Source organism: Aptenodytes patagonicus, chromosome 8 (assembly GCF_965638725.1).
Source record: "Aptenodytes patagonicus chromosome 8, bAptPat1.pri.cur, whole genome shotgun sequence".
Classification (NCBI taxonomy): domain Eukaryota; kingdom Metazoa; phylum Chordata; class Aves; order Sphenisciformes; family Spheniscidae; genus Aptenodytes; species Aptenodytes patagonicus.
The window spans coordinates 11,967,058-11,984,741 of NC_134956.1; the positions used below are offsets into that span (position 1 = coordinate 11,967,058).

A 17,684-nucleotide genomic window follows, 5' to 3' on the forward strand; every position below is an offset into this window, starting at 1 on the left:
AGTATATTTGCCCTTCTCCAGGCATCTGAAACCATGCATTTGCTCTAGGAGTTATTAAAGACATCTACCAATGGGTCTGAGAATGTTTTAGTTCTTGTCCAGAGCAGCTTATTTCAAAACATCCAGTTTATCAAAACTGGTTTTAAACCACACATTTCTAATTGGAGATAAAGCAACTGCTTTCTAACGGACATGCTGTCTTGCTGAGTTATTTGATGGTAAGATCGTTTTGACTTACTAACGTGGGCACTGTGCCTGGTTTACCAGAGCCGATAGGCGGAAAAGAAGGAAGAACTAGCAGTGGTTTTGTGGAAGTCTGGGCAAGGAAGCAACAGCAGTGATCCAGGGGATCAATGGTAGAAGCATGCAACGAAGTGCCAGAATTTGCTGCATTTATTAAAACAAGGCAAACTATTGTGAGAGGTGCTGGTAACATCACTGTGCCAGATCACTGCTATGTTAGAAAGGGTAACATGGCTTTATCCTTATCTAAATGGCTCATCTACTTTTAGCGCTTTAGAAGTCAGGTGTTTAGGTAGTTGTCTAGACTCTCTGTGGTCAATGGAGATACAAGTGGACACCTCTGGAGAAATACTCTCTGTAGCTATCTTACACATCTGTTTTCAGATTAGATTAATGATCTTCCAGAGCTATCTATCTCTATTGATTATAGAGGGAACTGAAGTGACCACTTCAGATTAGACACCTATATTTTAAACATCTGATGTTAGATGAATTCCACCCATGAAGACTAAAGGTGTCTTCTCAAAGGTGTTACCTCTGAATCAAGCTCGGGCGTTTTTGAAAGAGTCTGAGGGGAAGCTTGTCAATCTACTGTTCCTATTGTAATTGCTCATTTGACAACTAGGTAATGTCAATCTTCTAGGGTCTCAGTCTATTTCCCCTCCACAGTGATAAGTCCATCCTTAAAAATTGGCTTTGTGGGATACAGTCACATGTCCTTTTTGTGCTAGTGGCCTTTATCTGTGCCATAAGAGTAGGTGAAAATATTTAATAGACTGTTATTCTTTGCATGGCCCACCTGTCAGACTTCTTGGGTGCCTGTTGTTTTTTAAAATAATTTTAGACAATAAGATAATTTCGTTTCCTACTGTAAAAAAATGAACCTTATAATTACATAGTATTGTCTACTTAGACATGGAAGCTGAAAACTCATTAGTTTTTGCTTACATCTCTATTTTGCCCATTCTAGGTCTGAACAACTTTACATTTGGGGTGAAGAGGGTACAGTCCTACAGCTGAAATTTGCCACCGAAGTTCAATTCTAGGTAGAAAAAATGGTTGATGAAAGCTAGCTTTCTTTAGGACCTTACAGTGAAAAAACCCTTGTTTTGCCAACTGAAGTAAAAAGATATATAGAAAGGAGCCAAGTTCAGCTCCTTTGTATAATCAGCTGTCACTCTGCAGAACAGAAGAGCAAAAGAAACTGAAGATCCAGTTATTGGGGAATTATTACAGTAAAGCCGTGTGAGACACTGGGTCAAATTTTGGCCTGATGCAACTCCCAGACTTTGACAGTTTATCTTGGGGCACTATTTTGGCAGCCAATTGCAGACTGAGTGACAAAAAAGGCATTTGATAAACTAGGGCTGACTTTTACACTGTGTTTGGGAAGCACCTACTACTGCAAGAGGACTCAGTTTAGAGTGGTGCCAGCTGGTACAACTGGAATGATGACGATGAGGAGGAGGATAGCATGTAATTAATAAACTGCTCTTTAGAGAACAGCAATATCTGAGAAGCAGACGTAGATTTTAGACAGCTTGTTCTTTTCACGTTTTGCTATTCTTTGAACCAAATCAGTCCCTCTTATATAACCAAGCTAATCCTGCTTTGGAAATAGTGTAATTTAGGACCATTAAAAACATTAATATTCACTTACTGGCTCTGAAGTTTGTTAGCCAGTGTGTTCCACTGTTTCACACAGTGCAAACCTCCAGCATTTACTGCAGAATTATATATCTCTATGTACCTCTATTGCATTAGTACAAATTTGACATTTAATTACTGCTTTTGAAATCGGGCTTCACTCTGTGGTGACTGACTACAGACGCTGGACCCAATCGTGCTGAATTGTACCCTGATGCAAACAACAAAAGACTATATGATTGCTTCAATAGCCAGAGGTAAAAAGCAGAAAATAGGGGCGGGGAGTAGAAATGGGCAGAGAAGCATAGATGAATTTTTCACTGCCTCCAAATGGTTCCTTTTAGTTCTAGTGGCATTGCTCAGAGAAACTGGCTACAATCTCTATTTGAAGAGATCACATTTTCCACGTCTGTGACATGCTCACACTGTTCCCACAGCAGTACATTTTATCAGTGTGTCAAAGCTTGCATGTTGCATTGAATAAAGGACTTTTTTTACCAAGGAGGATAAAGGAGACACTCTAGCTGTTGTTACACCAGGTCTCATAGCATCTGTGGGCTGGGATCGCTAGAGGGCATTACAAATCTACTCGTTTGTACACAGGTGTATAAGTACACCTATGCACAGGAACGTTCGCCTTACAAAACAGGGCTAGTTAGTATTTGTAGCATTGGTCTGCAAGAGGGGTCCTGTAATAGCAACGGCCCTTTGTGTGCTGGGTCTGTTTAACAGCAGTGTTCATATGCAGTCTGTGATTTTTGATGTGCAAACTCTGCCAGTAGTAGTCTGTCTAACCACAAGGTGGAAGAACTGCTTTACTTACGATGCCATCTCAGCTTGCATGAAATGTACACAACTGTGTAGGCAAGTTTTATTACTATCATTATTTAATTCTTATAGTGCATCAATGCCCAAGGGTCCCATTCAGGACCAGAAGTCCTTGTGCTAAGTGTAATATAGATACAGTCCGCAGTCCTGCAGGGAGCTTCCTGCAGATAGATCCCAGCACCCCATACAGCACTCAGGTCTGCGATACTTCAGGAGATCACTATGATCTCTTTCTCTGCATAGCATAGCTATACTGTTAGAGACCCCTTCACTTCAGTGAGGCTCCCTAAAGAGGTTGGCGTGTGGGGAGCTCCATGCAATCGTGCTCAGATGTAGCAGCTGTACCTCCAGTGCTCTGATAGAGCGTTCCAGGTGGCAACCACAACCATGACATGCTTTACCTCCCCTTTGCCTGCCGCCCCCGTGCTGTCTCTCAGGCTGTTTGACAGTTGCTTGTCAGATGTCCTTACCGATTTATCTACCCAGGTAGATGGGCTCTAGAGGTGGTAGCATGCGTGAAACAATTCAGGTCACAAGTGGAAACTCGTGGTCTGAATGGCAGATGACCTTCAGGGAACCCTGCGTAGACAACATTTCTAAAACAAATTGTTTACTACACTGCTAACCTAAAAGAGACTTAACTGCTAGCTCCTTTAAGGCCAACAGCCGAACTCCATTGATTTCAACAGAGCTAGAGTTTCACTTTGTGGTCTGTACTCAGGAGATAATCTCCCAGCTTGCAGGAGAAACCTGAAGCAGCATGCCAAAAGGCAGACAGGAATCTTCTGTAGTGGGGAGATGTTGAGAGCCACATTTCTAGTTGAAGAATCATGGAATAACATTTTCTTACATAGATTTGAACTTTATTACAGGGCAATGAGAGGTACAGGGCAATGGGAGGTGCTGCGTGAAAAGGTCTTTCTGTCCAATTGAAACAAATGAGTGGATTAATTTTTTTCTAGCCAATCAAACCCTCTGATTCCTTAATAGAAGGGGCTTTAAAAAATGTAAATTCCTTCTAGCCTAGCTGATTTCCAGTTGAAGAAATGCATTCTGAAAGATAAAACCTGCAATTTCTATAAGGCATGAAATTCATCTCTCCTAAGTCCAGATGGGTAAGAAATGCAAAATTTTATCCTATCCTGAAGATCATAGGGTGTTTCATAACTGTGGGTATTTGCAAAAAATTTCCAATTTAGATATCTAAAATGAGATACCCAAACCACTGATTAAATAGAATTGCCCTAGATACATCAAAAGAAGTAAGCTTAGCTTCCCCACCAGGCATAAGTCCAATATTGCAATGCACAAAAGAATTTCCAACATCATTATCAGGACATGAGAGGTTAACTGAATGTCATTGTACTGCTTTGCATGAAATGTTTTGAATCCTGAACTCCTGTTATGACTCACACCCCTATTTCTCCAATTTGTTCACCCAGGCGCTCCTAGAACATCACTTTATTCCATGCATTTATGGCAATACTTAATAAGGTATCTAAAATACTTTATATTACTGTAACTTTAATCAGCCGTGCTCACAGCTGGCAGTATTACAGCAGTGCTTTCTCAATAACTAGGATCCTGATTTCTGGCTCTGATAAGACAGACCTTCTATATAACATGCACTTGTGTAACACAAACAGTCAGTGGCTAAACCCTGATCTCGTCAAAGAACAACAACAAAACTTCAGTATGACCAGAATTTCATCCCGTATCTTCAAGTGAAGCCTCAATATTTCAAGTAGAAACAAAATGTAACGTGTAGTTTTGCAATGATAGCAGTGCTATTGATTCAGAAAAAGCGCTGTAATAAGGCTACATTCTGTTTGCTAAAACGTGCCATGAGGGGGACAAATTATGACAAATTATGGTAAAATTACGCAGATCAGCAAATAAGGTCAGGCAGATACTTGCCTCTGTCAGTACATGCAATATGGGCAGTTGAAACATATGCAAGAAGAATGAAGAGGTTTTACATCCTTCCCCGAGGGATGCAGTGTTGGCTACTGCTGGCCGCAGAACTCCAGGCTAGATTGATAATGGCTGGTTCTCAACTGACAGCCTACAAATTATACCAGTTCATGGTGAACCAACAGGTGAATATTTCAGCAAGACTGAAAGGCCCACAGCTAATACAAGGTTAAAGTCTCTTTTTAACATCTGAATGCTTCCCGTGTGTTCTCTTCCTGCCTTTAAGGTTTTTGAAGTCTCCAACATATTTTTTAATGTAAAAAGCCCCCCTCCCCGAATGATTATTTTTCATGCCCTACTTGTTTTACTGTGGCTTATCTAACTGGATTCTGTAAAAAATTGTAATAGAGCTAACCCAAACATGTTCATATTTCTAGGGATTAAGAACTAGCTTTCGCTTATGTCGTCTGCATTTTAATCATCAAACTATGGACCTGAAACCATTGTTTAGAGAAAAAAAAACCCCAGACAACAGTGTTTGGAACATTAAGGAAGAAAGTGCTTGTCTTGGAAATATTGATGCCAATTTCCCCTGAGTGCCTATAGTCTAGTAACCAGATACGTATAGTTCTGATAATGGACTCATTTACATAAAAATCGCTGCCAGCTTGATTGTAACAGTCACCACGTGGAAGTTGCCCAGGACTAGAAATCATCGCTATTAACCTTCTATTTACACCTTTGCAGAGACAGCACAGAGCATTAATTTCATCTAGAATTTTATGAGGCATTAGCAAAAATACCTTTCCTGCTAAAAACACATTGGACCTATGTTTGGGAATGGAAAAGTACCAGTAAGAGGAGGCTGTCTGGTTTTCAAGTCGTCAAATCTTAAATGACGCTGGATCCCTTTAGTCCAGCTGGAATGTTCTGACAGTAGTCAAAAAAATAACATGGACATTGGACTTCTGCGTCTGCACGGGCTGTTGTTTTTCAAATCAGTGTTTGGATATTGAATTTGAATAACCTCACGCACACAGTGACAGAGTTACACTCTTCATTTGTACATGAATGTGTACTGTTGTGGTGCACACAAAGTGGGGGCTGAGCTTTGCTTGTAGTTGTATAACTTCTTCATGCAAATGAAACGTGTAATACATTAATATTTTTGCATGCAGTAATTATCATATGCATACCTGAAAAGAAAATGGTGCACATGTAAAATTATGCTTTTGATCCTGGAATAGAACTGAATTCTATTTTATGGATATTTGCAGCTTGCTGAATAATTCTTTGAGTCTTTCACTTTTGATCTCTTGACAACATCAGCTTTTAAATCCAAACTGTTTGTAAATTACCTTTTGAGCTGTTGTCTTTTTCTTTTTTGGAATTCTGAGCAGCAGCAGAAATTTGTCAAGTAAATTCTCTTCCTGGCTTTAAAACCAAAGCTGAAACCTGAACTGTTCTGTTTGGTATACAGTGAATGAGCTTTGATTTGATTTTTATTGTATTTCATTCAAACTTTATTATAAAACATCTCCCAGGGACACTCGCATGAGAAACTCTTTGCAAGTAAAATCAGCATTGTATTTCCAGTCTCCCATTTTTAAAGGTTATTATAACATTTTTATCATGCTTGTTTATCTCCGTAATATACTACTGTATGGCAGACAACTGCAGATATTAGGTAATAGAGCTAGATGTCTCTGTAGGTTTTTCTAATGGATTTTCTTTTCCCGTACTACAAAAGGGTTTCACTGTTCTCGCTGTCATTAACCCAGTGACCAGCACTGCTGCTGTCTGACTGTGGGCAGTCCCCAGGCAGCTATATTTCCACTGTTCTTTGACTCCAGTTTTGTCTCAACTGTTTCATTGACATGAAATTTGGTGTAGATTTTTTAACAAAGGACCCTCAAAAACCCACTATAATTTAAATAGAGCAGATGATCTTTGTGGATGGTTCAACAGTGGGGTTTATGATTTCTCTACTGTTATTCCCAGTAGTTGCTTCCTTCTCTAGAACTGATCCACCCATATTTTTCAGTGGAACAACAGTGACTTTCAGCAGCTGGATAATTTCAGGTTTGTATTCAGGTTGGGCATACAAAGTGTTTTCTTGATAACTTAATTTCCTTCTGAAAATTGCAGTTTAAATCCAAACCAGATATAAATTACTCACAACATATCACTTCTTTTTAATCGACTTTTGATTACTATTTATCTCTTAATCTCAGAGAAGGCTTTTGTAGATGCTAACAGGATGGCAGGCTTAGTTTGAACCTGCTCCTATTACAATCATTGGCCAAAAATCCTGCTGGGTCACATCCTCTGAGTGGATCACATCCCTGTGGATCTCCTAATGCACTTTATAAAATGTATCCAGTAAATCCAATAACAACAGAAATATGATTAAATACAAAGTGCACAGATGGTTCCAAAAAAAGCGAGCTACAGCTTCACTTTGAATTTTTGCTTATAAAGATTTACTTTCCTTATAAAAGTAACCCATATAAGTCTTTATCAATATTTACCTAGCTCAGCTAGGAAAATAAAACAGTAACTACAAGCTGATCTGTGCAATATCATAGTAGTACAAGCACATTGAAGTTCTCCTTAAAGGCAAGTGAGCAGGATCCTGGCCAACTGGAAAGAGCAAGAGAATATTTAACACGCCTGAGTTTTATAGACACGCCAAGTGGCTTAGCAGTTTTTACTGAACATTTCTGTTACAGCAGCTTGCCTGAAATAAGAAACAAAGAAATCAGATTAAAGATTGAGCTGCTTAAGACAGCAGCATTAGTACAGCAAATTTCCCAGCAAGATAACTGTTATTTCGTGCATCAGATGACTGCTCCATGCTGCAACGCTGGGCAGGGGTGGATTCCTAATCCATTTTGAAAAGTACTTAACGAGAACCTTTAGGAAGGTTTTATCAGCTATGAATACTGGAAAGAGGGTGAACTTCGTTTCCCATGGTTTTGTTCATATGCTATTTGGCATCTTTGTATAAGAGCATGAGAAGCCATCAAGCAGTAAGCTATTAATGCATGAGTCATGACAAGGCTTTGCAGCAATTATCAATCTTTGTATAGCCTTTGACTATTTGTCCCCTTAAAGCACTCCAAAGAGCAGGCCTTACAGTGGGCTAGCTTCGGAGCTGAGGTGAATGCTGGTGCATTAAGGCACAGTTTGATGAGTGAATTTTCAAGCGGCAGTGCTGGCACAAGCAGCTGCCGTACCACACACCCATTAGCGGGCACTTGTTCCTGTCTCTATGCCTCTCTTTGTGCTGTGCCAGTATAGGCAATTTCGTAGCTTCATGGCAACATGGACTATGAAACGATCTGGCTGCAAAAGACTTTTTCAAGTTCTGCAGCTGAACTACAGATTTAGTCTTTTTCATACTCGTTTAGGAGTTCTGACTGCAACGTGAGTGAATACCTTAGTTAGCTTTATTTGAGGCTGATAATTAATGAGCAGTGAGCACACAACAGCTTGGGCTTCAGCATGGGCTGTCCAAGCCAGCTAGACATCACACTGAATTGCTAGGGCAGCTGACACCTGGACTATTGAATCTTCATTGCTAATCATTAGATCTGGCTTGGGTACATCCATTCAGCTTAAAATCACATCTCACAACTGCAATATGGCTATAGCTTTGCTACCAACATACACCTAAGTGCAGGTGTGTCTCAGCTGACAGAAGAGAGGAGCTGGAATCTATCAGACACCTTTAAAGGCCACTTTTCTTTTTACTTTTTTGTCTTCTTACCTTTCCCTGTGCACTTTGTTGTTGTAGACTGTTTAAGTAGTTAAGTGGGCAACACAATCTTGAAAGGCATCATTACTGAAGGATGCTGCAAGGAATAAGCATATTAAGAACCCTTTAACCTTTGTATCTTCTGAATATAAGCTGGAATTTAAGACTTCACTGCAATCTGGAAAGGCCTGTCCTATGAATAGCACACAGCTTAGTACAATTCTGTGGGACAAGATCCATGTAGAGTCCTTTGCTCTGATCCTTCTTAAAGGCAAAAAGGAAGACAGAGCCCATGCCACCAAATGTCACAGAGTGCAATATTCACCATTGCAATTTTAATCTTGGCTGTTTAAGAGGACTATGGATTTAGGCATGTCGTTATTTCTGTTTGCATTAGAGTAGTCATAGCCATCTCTGCATATAATACGTAGCAAGATCAGTCCTTCCATTGGTTTGCCTTCTAGGAAATGCAAAGGGTATCTGGTTTTTTGGGGAACATGGTTAGGTAGATGCTGTCCTATTCTGGGTGACTGTCATTGTAATCAAGAGTAGAATTCAAACACTATCTCAGAGAGAGCTTACAGAGATAGCAGTCTGAGCATCTAGCCTGTCATTCTGGGAGCATGTAGAAAAATATACACAAATGGTGGACACTGAAATGTCTGATATGACATTTGGGACCTAGATTAAATATGGGCTTTCTTCCTGTAGGATTTGAACCGACTTTAAACAAAGAACTGCTCCCTTTGTTTTTAATGAGGTATTGCTGCAGTGAATTAACTGAGAGTAGGCGCAGAATGAGGAAGAAATGGAACAGACACATCTGAAATGGTCTTAAACACGAGGCTGGTTTGCGAGTTCTTCCCCTTCTCTCCACCACTGCCTCGGTTTGACTTCCCTTAAACCTTCGTGGTATCTCTCCCTCTCATGGGTGTAGACAAAACTAGTGCAAAATTCCTTTGCCTGGTATCTTTAACGCTGCTAACAGGAATCATCTGGAGACTGGAAGGTGAATATTACAGATTATTTAGACTTGGCCTTGCTATTCAGGGTCCCAGCAGGGAGGCCAGCCATGATAAGGTGGTGGGGTTTTTTTGTTTGTATGTTTGGTGGGGTTTTTTTTAGCAGCTTGATTCTCTGTCCACTAGATACGGGATTGCCATATAGTAACGTGCTTAGTAGTGGTCGGTACACAGCCATCTACAGGCAGTAACTTTCAGCAGCTCTTGACCTGCACTATATCTGACCTTATGGCTAGAAGGAAAGGTCTAGGTCTCCATTACTAGTCTATCACATCTCATCTTTCATTCTGCGGCCTTTTCATCCTCACCAGAAGGGTGAAATCCTAACACTGTGAGCCTCCCCCTGAGTGGAGAGAGATTTTTAGGTAGGTCTTAGGTCTCAGCATCTTCTCACACTTTTGTTTCATCACTGACTTAAAAAATAGCTATACTTGACTTACACTACTGCGTGTGTGAGAAGGATCTGTCCTATTTTTTATTTTTATTGTGTAACTCTCTCTGAACTGATTTTTTTAAAGGTTGCCAATGAGCTGTTGCACACAGGCTTCCAGTCTAACATATTAAAAGGAAACAAAGCAATTAGGCAGCTTTCTGACCAGTGCTGTCCTGCAAAATAACTGCATTTATTTATTTTGTTGTTTTGTTGGGGCTTTTTAACTGCAGCGAAATGCCGGTATATCTCACTGTCTGCTTAGTAACAAACGTTCTCTACCCTGCAAAACTTGTCTTAACCCAAAAGATTTTTGGAATCTCAGGCCTTATGTATTATAAATTACCTGTCAGTAAGTATTATAAATCACTTGTCAGTTCAACTAAGATTATTTACTCATGCACACTGGTGGGGAAGGCAACACAATCCCTAGTAACAATTCAGTAACTCAGAAAGTAGATGCCACATTGTTTACACTTTGGCAATATCCTAAAATGCTCTTATGCATATTCTGTAGGTGATTCCTTGGATGCAATAGTGCCTTTTAGTGGCTAGTTAAATGCATCACAGATTTGTTAGGGGAATCCCCAGAGAATTGAAGCTTTCCTGTCAAAGCTGTGGTAGGTCGTCTAAATTCAGGTCTCACTTACCCAGTAAATCTACCACACTTCTGTAAAGCACCTTCTCTTTTTTGCTTCATAGCAACTGTGGCTATCTAAGCGGCACAATTTATTACATCAAATCTGCTTTAAGAAAAATACAGTTCACTCATTCTTCTAATTACTACTGTTCAAATTTAGCCTCAATTAGTGACCTCTCAATCTGCTGAGATTAGTTCTGCCTGCGTAGAAGTGTGACTAGCTATGAAGGCACATGCAAGAAGCCTTACATTTCTTCTTCTACTTAACATATCACACAATTAGATATCTCTTGTTGCTTTTCTATGAAGGAGTAAACAAAATACCCTGGTTAGCTGCAAACATCCAGCCTCTCCTTTCCCAGGAAGGCTCAGTTTCTGAATGCTATGGACAAGTGTGTTACCAAAAATCAGGGAGATGACAGCACTGCAATAATGTTATTATTCTACCATTGTATAACACTTTTTGATCTCTGGATCTCAGCATAACATTACAGACATCTGTGAGCCACCCCGTCTAAAAACACAGCAAGGCAGACCCACAAAATGAGTAGAGATGTATTGTTATAACTATTTTACATGGGTGAACCTAGACGCAGAGACCAGATGCCCAAGACCAGTAAACAGAGTAATTGAACTGGAAATAAACCCCAGAGGTTCAAATTTCCAACCTGTTCTCTAGTTACAAGACATCTCCCTGTGATCCTCCTCCTCATACTGGAAAGCCTGGAAAAGCCTATTGAATGGGTATGACAGGTTTTTATGTTAGGATTCAGCAGTTGTTTCAGCCACGTTTGAAAGGAATGAGTCAGGAATTTGTGTATGTGGGAAGTGGTTTCCTCTCACATTACTGTATGTATGTATGAAATACATTTCCTCTACTATGAAGTTGGTGAAAGAGAAAATAAAGTAGTGCAGCTGACTGGCACTTTAGTGGCTGTACTTCGACCCTGATAATGAAAAGCCAGCGGCCTCGGGAGGCCAGTTTGGATAATGCATTTCGCAGAAAAACTGGTGAAGTCACTTGCTTTCTTAAAAGAATGACTAGAAAAGGACAAAGTTGAGAAAAAAATACCAATACTAAAACCTAATAAATTAGAGACCAGGTTCTTTAGCAAAACCTGGCCTGACTGAAACTGCAGGAGAGAACCTGGCTTTAAGACGTGAGCTATAATGCAATAATGAAGACGCCTCCCTCTGTGCATCAGACAGTTTTTGTAGCAACTAGTGTTCAGGAATCAGAGATAACGATAACGGCTTGTGCCTGCAATCGTTACAGCTATGGCACGCACAGTATGCAAGGCATTTAATGTCAAACTTACCAGCATCACGCAGCGAGACAGCGGCAAGACTAAATAGAATGCAGGTCACCTGCCTTCCAACCCCGGCCGTAGCCAGAGGACCAGTGACATTGCAGAGCCCGCAGGTTTTATTTGCAATAACACTGAATCACAGAATCTGGGGCTAGAACCTGCTCAAAGATGAGTGTCCTCAAATCCTGGGAGCTGGTATGGTCTTCCTTCTGTCCTTCAAAGCTGATTTGTTGCTGGAGCGATAGGCTTCTGAGAAGTCTGGAGCCTGGTGAACACCCCGAGTGGCTGTTCCCATCTTCTGGGGAACTGAAGGGGAAAAGAAGGAGTTTAAGGGCTGGTCAGACAAGTGCGCTGAGGCAGAAACGGGGTTAGGGGAAGAGAAACAGAACAGACTTGCACAAAGCTTTCAAGAGGACTCTGAGCTTCTGAGGGGAGCGCTACAGCCAGCAAAAAATTGGAGAAGGAAGGAGACATAGGTGAGGACTATAAGATTTCCTGAGTTGTTCCTTAGCTCAACAAGAAATTTAAGGTTCTTTTTGACTTGAAGCCTGGAATAGTTCCATATAGTTAAAGACCAGCACTTTTTTTGAAGTACTTTGATGAGCTATGCAGAAGACAGAGTTGCCAGGTATGTGTTAAAAAAAGGATCTTACTGCTGTCAGTAAAGAACTTCTAAAAATAATGTTATACATATGTATATAAAACACATAGGAGTATACATCCTGGAACACTTAAATGCATTTTTGTTTGAAGGTAATTTCTTGTGGCGAGGCAGACCAGCCCGTCAGGAGCCGCAGCTCTGCACCGTGCTGGTTCTCTCTGCTCTGGCAGCACAAACACGTGGCCCCGGCATGGCCTTCACTGTGGCTGCAATCATAGGTTATTAGTAAATCATTCCATCAGACACCCAGGCAGGGCAGTAAACACAGAGGACGTATTTGCCAAGAAAGGAAGGGAAGTGTACTTCCACATGCATTCTATGTATATTTTAGCCATTTTCCAATATTTCCTTTGCTTTCAACCTCTACATGTCAAATGATAGTAAATTGCAAATGTACTAGTTCCAGCTGAGCACAACTGGGGGTGAAATAGCTTTTCTTTGAAGCTGAAGCTAGAGTCCACTTGAAAAGCTTCAGGGAGAGCCACAGAAATTTGCAACAGAGTAACTGAAATTCTGACCTGGTGATTCAAAGCATTGTGATTCATGAAACAAATTTTCAGAAGAGCTACATAATCCATTAGGAGAGCAGCCTGTGAAAGAGACCGTCACTGTAGCTAAGATAGCAATCACTAGGTAAACAGCTTATTAAAAGAATGTCATTGTCTTCCAGATCAGCAGAAAAACAATATAGATCTTCATGAAAATATTTTAACATTAAAAAAAATACATATTATTCTAGCATTTGTTTTCATTGCTTTTCAGATGATCAAGGATCTCATGACACATTTCAAGTAGAGGAAAAAATATAAGATGAAGATCCAGGACCAAATCCTTCTACATCTGAACCCTCCCTAGGAAGAGATGGGCAGGATCGTTCCACCCCACCTTGGCTCCGCTGCATGTTGTAACATTCTGGGAGCACCTCTCATCTCTGCTGCCAGTCTCTCGGTTTTGATGCTCCCTCAGCCTCTTACCCGGAGCATATTTGGGAGTGCTGGTAGAGGAGTTGACAGCTCTGTGTGCACCAAGGCAATTTTCTGTTGGCAAATCAAGGCTTCCCAAGTGGCACAATACAGCTGGAACACAATACAGAAACTGCCCCATAAATTTCAATATTGCACACAAGCAAAATGTGTGTGTTTGCCTGGCACGGGCAGGGACTGAGCCACAGGTAATCACAGTAGTGGTATGTGAGGGTGAGTAGTCAGATGCCTGATGGTTTACATATGTGGACAGTTCCTATGACCACATGTATGAAAACAGATGAGAGATCTACAGGGATCCTTATGAAATCAGTTATACATGGACAATTTCAAAATAAAACATTAGATGGAGATAAAAATGGAGAGCTTCAATTAGCTTTTCATAGCATTTCATTTTTTTGCTTTACTCCCTGTGTGCCACATGACCAGCTACCTCTCCAACATTTTTGTTCATATTTGGCAACTAGTGATGTACTTCAGCCTTGCAAGTGAAACTGAAGCGTATGCCTTTGCTTAATAATCCCCCCATTCATTTAAATAGGCGGTAGCTTGCCAGCGCTGCTTTGTTTGCATTTTAGAATTATGGATGATGTCAAGACAGCCTTGATTAAAGCTCGGCTAACTACTGCTCGGACAGAAAGGGGCTGAAGTAAATGATTATTTCAGTGAAACTCACAAGCTTGGAGAATGCATATTCTGTAATATTATTTTTTTTGCATCAGGATTTGTAATAGAAGAAATTAAGACTCTTAAGGACTTTCCCAGCAATGCGAGACTACTCATGGACATATCAGACATGCAGCATTTGTATACTCTCAGAAGGATTTTGGCTGAGATCTATACCTCTCAATAAGCGTGCTTTCTGCTTCTTCCTTCCTTCCTCAGTCAAGTTTTCATTTCCAAGTATTGGTTTAGAAATTGTAGTTGCCCCAAGGGCAAACCATGAACTACACGGGGCCCACACAAAATGTAGAACTTAGTGTCCCCGTTCTAGAGATTTAATCCAGAAGACGACAATTCCCTGCTTGATATATAGTGCTAGACATTTGGACTTGGGCAGAAACTGAGAGACACGGACACGCAAGAGTCCCCGCTCACAGTCAGACCCTGTGGGCAGCAGGAAACACAATGCTCGGTGCACGCGACGGCAGGTCACTTGCTACGAGTGCACAAAGAAAAACCTGTTAACTGCCCACTACAGCTCAAGCTAGCTGATTGCAAGGTCAGTACATAAAACATATGCAATTACTCTCCTCGGTTATCAAGACAGACCTTCTCAGAGTACATACTTTCCTTCCATCCAGCTCATTAAATAGCAGTCTAAAAAGCAAAACATATGAAGTGGGAAAGAAACAGCCAGCTCACTACTGGAATAAAAGTTTAATAGAGGAGTCTCAGCTGTGTTCCACATATGTGTTCGAATATGACTAATGGAAGCCTGCAAAAGTCTCCTTTCTTTCCTTGAAATACTCCAAGTAGACTGTCTTTCAGAGAGTGAAAGCCAGTAGATTAACTCAGGCTTTAAACCGCAGGAGGATTTGAATTGTCAGGAATAGACCATAGAGCAGAGACCAAAGAAAAAAAAAAACCCTTTAAAACATTCTTCCATAAAACAAAAAAGGTGAAAGAAGCAAAATCAGTAGATACAGTTGCAGAACTTGGAGTTTCACAAGGAAACACTTAACTGATGCTCAAGAGCATTGCTTCCACCTGCCTTGAGAGCTCTGTAGAGAAATTAGAACAAGATTACCTTTACTTTCCAGTACAACGAAAGTTAAAAAAAAGTTTCCAGTATTGGATGGTTAATTGGAAGAACGTTCTACTGATTTTCTTTAAAACCATATTAAAGCAGAGTTTGCCTCCTTGATCTTATACCTACAACTGCATTTAGTGACCAGAGTGGTTAAGACTCTAGGAACTGGTCGCTGATTTGTACCACTGAAGTTCATGGTTGTGACAACACTGTTCTAGACAGATGATGACCTACATATGAACAACGGAAAGAAAAAAGAATGACTGGATGATACAGAAATGATACAAACACAAGAGTATGTGTTTAGGCTGTGACACTCATTCTACTTGGGAAACATAAAGGGAGACAAGAGATTAGCTGTAAGGCTCACAGATTTACTCCTTTTCTACATGTTTTCCTTAGTTTCCCCCCACCAGCTCCCTTATTGTCTGAGCAGTCCTCAGTGTCCTGCTGTAGTTATCAGGTAAACTTTAGTGACCTTCCCGCTAATTGTTTTTATATGACAGCTTAATATTCCCACTGGATATTTTAGAGAATAGTTCATGAATCAGAAAAGTCAGAATTGGGAAAGGGCTTTTGGGTTATTCTCTCCACCTCTCTCTGCCATAAACATTGCAGGCAAAAAAAACCCCCAGAAAACCCCAACTGGCATTTTTGCAGCCTAAAACACGATTGAAAAAGAAAATGGAGATGCTCTGAAGTGCAAATCCTGCAAGTAACTATGGATGAACTACCTAATGGATTCCCTCATTTCTTTGCCATTTATTTCCTTCCAGTTTTGTTGCTGCTTTTGTAGCCATCAAAAGCAACTCCTTGCTGACAATGATCGTTCTTGTACTATAACATAGTTTACTCTTAGTGTTTGCCTCTGACATTCACTCTGCATTGCAGCATACTATCATTTGCAATTTCGGCCCAAGAGCACAACTGAGACTTCCAGTTCTCTTGTCCATACTGCCCAGGCAGTGACAGACAGATACACTATAAGGTAGGCACCAGAGAACTGATGAATAGTTATTGGTAATTCAAATGGGATAGCAGTACTGATAACAATTTTCTCTCTAACCTACTGTCTTCAAGCCTTATAAAGGCTAACACTGCCTTAAGAAACACTGTTTGAATTATTCCTCTTCCCTGTGATTATAGCCAGTTCTGTTGGTAGAGAATGTACCTTATGCTACTTCATTAAAGCTACTTCTATAAAAACAGCTACTGTTATATAAACATTTATTGTTTAGCACATCTATCCTTTCCCTGTAGCTGCAGAGCTGATATGCAGATAATACTGGTCTCATTTATAACTTTTTAGTTTACATCCCTTTCTCCATCTCTCAAAGGAAGAGGGTTTTCTAGCTGAGCTTTAAGGTTCTGGTCACACCAGACCTTGTAACAGGTAGGATCTATGTGAAAGTTTAGGATTCTTCTTGTCTTTGGTACAGACTGCCTACTAACCCTGCTGGAAGACTCGCTTGTGACTTGTTGCCAAAAGACTAGTTTTCTACGAGCACAGGCTCAGCTCTGTTGGCAAAGACAGGATCTCTTGACTGTCCTGTCTGTGGGTTAGGTAATGTTTGCAGTAGCTGGTGTAGTTGGCTAATGAACCTTGGCTAATGGATTTTTGTTTAAAACAAACAAAGGCTCTTCTCTGTTTTCCCTCTGCTCCTGCATCAGTCAAGTACAGTCTGGCCCTTTGGTACAGCTGGACTGGTTTTCATCAGCTGACAATATATTTCTTAGCCTCCTCGGTAGCTTAGTAGAACCAGGTGGTATGAACAGCAAAGGAGGGATTTCCCTGGCTAGAGCTTTCCTTCATATGTCATGCTCTGCTGTGAAATGAGCCCTGGGCTGCCACTGTGCCTGTGAGGCAAAGGGTCTCAGAAGCCCAGGCTGCACCCAACACTGGAGCTTGCACAGCCAGATGGAAGACAAAGAGCCACACACAAAGGCTGGGCAACCTCAACTGTCAATCACAAAAGTCCAGAGTACCAGCACTAGCCAATTAAGCATCGTCTGAGAAGCGCAGCTCAAAGGCAATTCTGTCCTTAAGCATGTGTTGCCGGCTCCTCTCCACAGGACTCAGCTGTCATCCAGAGCCAATGCAGCATTTGTCTCTCCAAATTCTTCAGTTTCTGCAGAATCTGAAAGCACTGAGAGTCACTGAACTTCTATTGGTCCACTAAATCCGGGGGAGGAGGGATAAGATCCCGTGGGTTCAGCCTAGCAACAAGGCAAACATCATAGCTGTCGTGCATGAGGACGTTGATGGCCACCACGTTCCACTGGTTCTCCCATGTATCCAGCTCAAGGATCTCTTTGATGATGACTTCATGACGAGCTGCAAAACAGAAGCAACAACAGCAGGCATCAGGAGTCAAGTCAAACAGGATCAGAGAGGTTTGTGCGGTTATTATTATCACCCTTCTGTAAGGTGGCAATGAAAAGGTAATTTTTGTGGTACTAACAGCTACACTGTTCAAAGAGCATGCGAGTTGT

The 17,684-nt window shown here is 40.9% G+C and overlaps 1 protein-coding gene across 4 annotated transcripts in view; it reads right to left on the reverse strand.

Annotated features, from left to right (window-relative positions):
- KBTBD12 (kelch repeat and BTB domain containing 12) overlaps positions 1-17,684 on the reverse strand; it is a 56,389-nt gene that overhangs the window by 615 nt on the left and 38,090 nt on the right. For 2 of the 4 annotated variants that reach the window (XR_012996029.1, XR_012996031.1), the window contains 4 exons: positions 17,178-17,526; positions 12,974-13,045; positions 11,804-12,100; positions 8,245-8,489 (listed from right to left, as the gene is read on the reverse strand). Coding sequence is in view for 1 of the 4 variants with exons in the window: in XM_076346377.1 (XP_076202492.1) it covers positions 17,357-17,526 (170 nt within the window). In the remaining 3 variants the exon portion in view is untranslated. Of the gene's footprint in view, positions 1-8,244; positions 8,490-11,803; positions 12,101-12,973; positions 13,046-14,803; positions 17,527-17,684 lie in introns of those variants that run through there. The other 2 variants (XR_012996030.1, XM_076346377.1) reach the window with 2 other exon arrangements.